We start from the raw sequence: 5,538 nt of genomic DNA, 5'->3' as shown, positions 1-5,538 counted from the left end.
TAACACTAACACCAGCACAACGCTCTGTTTTAAACGTTATGAATTTCCTAAACATTAATGGAGAAAAGTAACGTGTCGTCTTTTCAGAACGGTAACTGAATTGACCACGTGGTGGAAAGAGTGGTTGGTTGCTTGGATGTAGAGTCACCACAAGCAACAAGCTGGGTGGTGAGTTTAATGATGTTGCTTTTGTAGCAAGCGCCCCCATTGTCTTCTTTTATGGAACCGCATGGTTGTGGGAAATCCGATGAGATTTTTTTCTGAACCAATTAGGGGAAATATACCCATTTTAAGCCTAATAAGCGGTCGTGTTTGAATGATGCTGAATAATTTGGAGTGTTCCTTGAAATTTAGTAAAACCAAGTACACCAACGCGTATAGAAACTTTTTGTGAACATTTCTGTTTATTTTCACTTTTACTAAAAGTTATTCTATTCCTTAATAAGCATTTAAAAAAATATATATTTCTCAAATGTTTTCTCATCAGACGAGAATGCATTGGGCCACGTCCATTTTTCTATTTTCAGCTTAGTTCTTTTTTTCTTTCAGCGCTCTTTCGTGTCTGCTTAGTGCTGTCAATTGTTATAAAATTTTAAGCGAGCACTCACGAAAAGTAGCGTTTATAGAGAAAGTTTCCTGGCATCACTGGCTCACTCCAACATGCTCTGCTGGTGGTGTTGGTGGCACCCTTTGTTCTCATCTTGCGTATAGATGTGTGTGCCAACAAAATGATGAGAAATGGTCTTGCAAAATAGAAATTATGATCAAAAGTGCATTTCTGGAGTTTTTTTTTGAAAAGGTCCAATAAACCAAATTTTCAGTTTTTGATTTTTGGGTGTTTTTTAATACCACTAACTCAAGGCGGTTTTAAAAACACTCAAAAAGCAAAAACTGGAAATTTGGTTTATTGGACCTTCTAAGTAGTGTTTATGGGGCTTTAATCGAGCATCAAAATCTCCATCTGACGAAGAAAGGGTTTATTTCCCCTATGTAAATACTCTCTTTTTTCTATTATTTACACAGATTTACAAAAAATTAAAAATTCAGGGGCAAACAAAATTACTAAAGTTTAAATTTTAATCTTATCTAGCACAAACGCAAAAAGTCTTAAGGTAAGATTACAATACGCCCCAAGCAATTTTCTTGTCGACATCAACAATAGAGAAGAAAAGCAACTCGCGACAAAATTTTGAGGCAGTAAATCCAAGTACACCCGAAGAATTACTACAAAATTAAAGCGGCCAGCCCTACTGCGTTGTGTTTACCTCAAAGTGGAATCTGAGAACATAATGTCACATACAGAGTAGATTCGTTTATTCGAATGTTCGCTAATTCGAATGCTTGCTAGTTCGAACGTATTCGAATTAAAATGCACTCAACCGCCATAACCAGTTGTCAAATTGATGTTGACGTTTCAACACTATTGTTCGACAATAGAGGAGAAAAGCAACTCGCGACAAAATATTGAGGCTAGGAATTTTGACAGGTATGATTATCATAAAGTATTCGCTCCTTTTCTCTTCCACATTAAACCTGGGAACGAGGTAGCTGTCAAACTAGGCCAAAATGTTAAAGTCACTCACAAAATGAACTTTGAGTGATTTGAGTTCATTTCTGACGTCACGGTTTTCTCCTCTATAGAGGAGAAAAGCAACTCGCGACAAAATTTTGAGGCTAGGAATTTTGACAGGTATGAATTTCATAAAGTATTCGCCTTCTTTTCTCTCCCACAGAAAACCTGGGAACGAGGTAGCTGTCAAACTAGGCCAAAATGTTAAAGTCACTCAAAAATGAACTTTGAGTGATTTGAGTTCATTTATGACGTCACGATTTTCCCCTCTATAGAGGAGAAAATCGTGACGTCAGAAATGAACTCAAATCACTCAAAGTTCATTTTGTGAGTTACTTTAACATTTTGGCCTAGTTTGACAGCTACCTCGTTCCCAGGTTTTCTGTGGGAGAGAAAAGGAGCGAATACTTTATGATAATCATACCTGTCAAAATTCCTAGCCTCAATATTTTGTCGCGAGTTGCTTTTCTCCTCTATTTCCGAACACGTGGTTTCAAGCTTATGGCAGCTATCCGTCAGTAAATTTGGATTCGCTCATTCGAATGCAGTTCCATAACTATTTTTAGTTCGTCCATCCCGGAAATTCCGGGGACAAAATTCAAGGGATTTTTCCAAAACCCGGGGATTTTTATATTTTGTCCCAGGAATTCCCGAAATTGAAAAAAAAAAAAACATTTTTGGTCCGGAAATTCAGATTTTGTTATGGTAAGAGATGAACAGTTGAATATTTAGAAATCGATAAATAAAATATATTAAGCATTTATTAACATTCATTTGGCTAATAAGAAAAAAGTCAAAAAATTCTGTTTGCAGATCAGTAAACTAGAAATTTAAAAATATAGCTTAAAGAGACTTAAGTATTTACCTAATTTGCGTCGCATTGAAAATTTTGATGCATTTTAAATCCAAATCACAACAAAGATCAAAATAAACTTTCAAGCTATCGTACGTACAAATTGCTTCTAAAAAAATTCAAAAATGTTTAGTCGTTACAGAAAAATAAATAAATTAGAAAAAAAACATAGAACATCGCGTAAAAAGAGGTTTCTCTGAAATACTTTTTGTTTAGAAAATTTAGAAAATCAGGCTTGAAATTTAGATTCAGGTTTTAGCTGGACTTTTCCTTCATAGTTTTTTTTTTCATTTCAATTGATTAAATATCATTTTTTTATTTTTATTAATTTTGTAAATCTTTATCAGTGGCTCTTATATACTTGAGCACGATTCCATTCACTAGAATGTCAATAGCTGATTCCGTTTTCTGTACGTCAAACAAATTGGGTGTATCAGTTTCGGATTGTTCTAACGGGAGCCTGGAATTGAGATGATTTCTATTTTTAGTAGTGAATCATATAATTACTTAATATTGTGCTCACCACTCAATCCGAGGAACTTCCTCCACATCCGATGAATCGTACGATATTTCTTCCTCCGATAGGTCAACATCGGACAAAATTCCCTTGACCACTTCCCGTGCAAAATCTGAATCGATTGCGGCAAGTGATGGCTCTTCAATTCGAATTTCTGAAATCTCGTCAATTTTGGGTGGTTCCCAGCTGGGTTCTGGCGTTGGAAACAGTTGATCGTGTATTTTACGATAGTACTTGGGCTGGGCGTAAATTTGATCTTCCAGGGCGAATGCCTCCAAGGTGGAAGAGGAAGGTGCAACCTCTTCCTGGACGATACTGTCCGCAAAGCTGTAAACTGGACTCGGTCCCGGCTTCATAAAGCACGATTCAATGACGAAAATGTCCTCCTTTTCGATGGGCTCGCTGGGTTCTTCGAAACCTTTGCTCTGAACGACGGACTCCGATTCGATCCCCTCTGAAGGATTTGGGATGATGAACGAAGTTTGGCAGCAGATCTCCGCGCTGTCCGGTTTCTTGGTGAGTTCTGCCCAGCGAGCGCAAATTTGCTGGGACAGCTCAGTAAGTTGTCGGCAAGCCGCTCGATGATTCTGGTTCTTCATGAGTTCTTCGTAGCGGTAGCACATCCTTCGCATAGCTTCCGTATCGATTTGCTGTTGATGTCTATGAATTTGGAGTTGATTACATTTTGAATCATGTCTATTTCCTCAAACTTACTCAACGGCTCGCTGAACAACCTCGTCGATCTGTTCCGCCATCTTTTCGACCTCTTCGTCAACCCGTTTTGTCACTTCACGTTCCAGCTCAATCCGGTACTGTCGAGAAATTCCTCCAATCAACTCGAACGCTTGTTTTCTCATGTTCCTACACATAAACTGAGCCATCTCCCTCCTACCCCGCAGATAGTCCTCACCAAGCTCAACCTTCATAGCTCGGAACTTCTCGGCCAGCTCCCACTCCGCTTCTCGCAGCAGCTCCTGCATCCGCTTCCGCTCCTCGTCCCGAGCAATCTCGATCTTCTGGCGGCACTCGAACTTGAGCAGTTCAAACTCCTCCGTCCGGTCTTGCCGTTTGGCCAGCTGACGGCGTCTTCTCCGCTCGACCCGTTCCTCGGCCTTTCTGCCCACGTCCAGAATGTGCTCGTGGATGTTCGCCCGGAGTTGGTCGGTGTCGACGCAGAACCCGGAAGAAGGGCCCTGCAGCGATCGATCAACGCCCATCCATGCCTTGCACGCGGGACTCATTTGCTCCAGGATGACGTCGGCCAGGTTTGGGCCCAGCTCCTGACGCATCTGGGTCTGCCTGGGGACGGTTTCGCTGCGAAGAAAGTACGAACGCTTGCATAGCTTGGCCGGTTTGGGGGATTTGGAGGACATGTTTTGAATTTAAGAGTGAAGTAAGATGAGATTTATGTTCAGTTTACTTAGTTTTTTTTTTTGAATAAAAAAACAAGAAAATGCATATTTTTAATGTATCATATATCTGCTGAAAACATAAATTCAAGAACAAGAAATTTAAAAACATATTTTACATTATTTCAATGTTTTTATTTATTTGATTGGCCAATAGTACAACAAATGAGAATCGATAAATTGCATATTGGCTGATTTTTTGGGAAAAAAAATTGATTTGTCATCGATTTTAATTGTCTTAATTTTATAATACTGACAAACGTTGTCATACACATTGCTTCCGTTCATTTTAAATTTTTAAGTTTTCTCACACGATATTCAATCAGCAAACCAACCTGGAGCAATTTCCGTAAATGCAAGATTATGCAAAATATCTGCTCCGTTCTAGTTCCAAAACCAGCTTCGCACTGTCTTTCCATCAGCGAACACCGAAATCCATCAAGTCATCAAACATAATAAAGACGTTTTCCACACGTCATCACTGTCGAATTAAATTGCTTCCATCGAGAAAAATCGTTTTCCTGCTTTTTGCCCCCCCCTTCCTCTCGAACCCACTAACATAAGCCACTGGCAAGAAGGCAAAATTCTTGACTCGTGTATCGATAAAGACAAATAAAACGGTTGAGTGAAACAAAATGTACATCGCACGAGGCAAGAACGAAAGAGCTTTTTCTGTAGAGTGAGAATCGGCAGTACTGGCAACGAAATGTGAATGTTTAATGAATCGTGAAAATCTCGGAATAAAATACGAGCTCATATTTTTCCTTCTGGCATTGTCTTTTACTGAATACTGAAAGATGGTGGTAGTTTAGAATTTAGATGGAAAAATTGTGTTGAAAAAAGAAAAACAAAAAAAAAACAAAAAAGAAAAAAACAAAAAAAAACAAAAAACAAAAAACAAAAAACAAAAAACAAAAACAAAAACAAAAAACAAAAACAAAAAACAAAAACAAAAAACAAAAACAAAAACAAAAACAAAAACAAAAACAAAAACAAAAAACAAAAACAAAAACAAAAACAAAAACAAAACACAAAAAAACAAAAAAAAACAAAAAACAAAAAACAAAAAACAAAAAACAAAAAACAAAAAACAAAAAACAAAAAACAAAAAACAAAAAACAAAAAACAAAAAACAAAAAACAAAAACAAAAAACAAAAAACAAAAAACAAAAACAAAAACAAAAAACAA

The 5,538-nt window shown here is 37.6% G+C and overlaps 1 protein-coding gene across 1 annotated transcript; it reads right to left on the bottom strand.

Annotated features, from left to right (window-relative positions):
• Positions 1-2,747: 2,747 nt before the first annotated feature.
• LOC119766380 lies at positions 2,748-4,313 on the bottom strand. Its single transcript, XM_038250886.1, has 3 exons — positions 3,655-4,313; positions 2,947-3,600; positions 2,748-2,883 (listed from the first exon to the last, which is right to left on the bottom strand). The coding sequence occupies exons 1-3, from the start codon at positions 4,311-4,313 to the stop codon at positions 2,748-2,750; spliced, it is 1,449 nt and encodes a 482-aa protein (XP_038106814.1).
• Between the last annotated feature and the right edge of the window lie 1,225 nt (positions 4,314-5,538).

This window comes from Culex quinquefasciatus, chromosome 2 (assembly GCF_015732765.1).
Source record: "Culex quinquefasciatus strain JHB chromosome 2, VPISU_Cqui_1.0_pri_paternal, whole genome shotgun sequence".
Taxonomy (NCBI): Eukaryota; Metazoa; Arthropoda; class Insecta; order Diptera; family Culicidae; genus Culex; species Culex quinquefasciatus.
This window is presented reverse-complemented; position numbering and strand designations above follow the sequence as displayed.

Coding starts and splice junctions, on each gene's coding strand:
- LOC119766380 (XM_038250886.1), bottom strand. CDS start 4,313: ATGTCCTCCAAATCCCCCAAACCGGCCAAGCTATGCAAGCGTTCGTAC. Junction 3,601..3,654: donor GTTGTTCAGCGAGCCGTTGA/GTAAGTTTGAGG, acceptor CCAAATTCATAG/ACATCAACAGCAAATCGATA. Junction 2,884..2,946: donor GAAGTTCCTCGGATTGAGTG/GTGAGCACAATA, acceptor TCTCAATTCCAG/GCTCCCGTTAGAACAATCCG.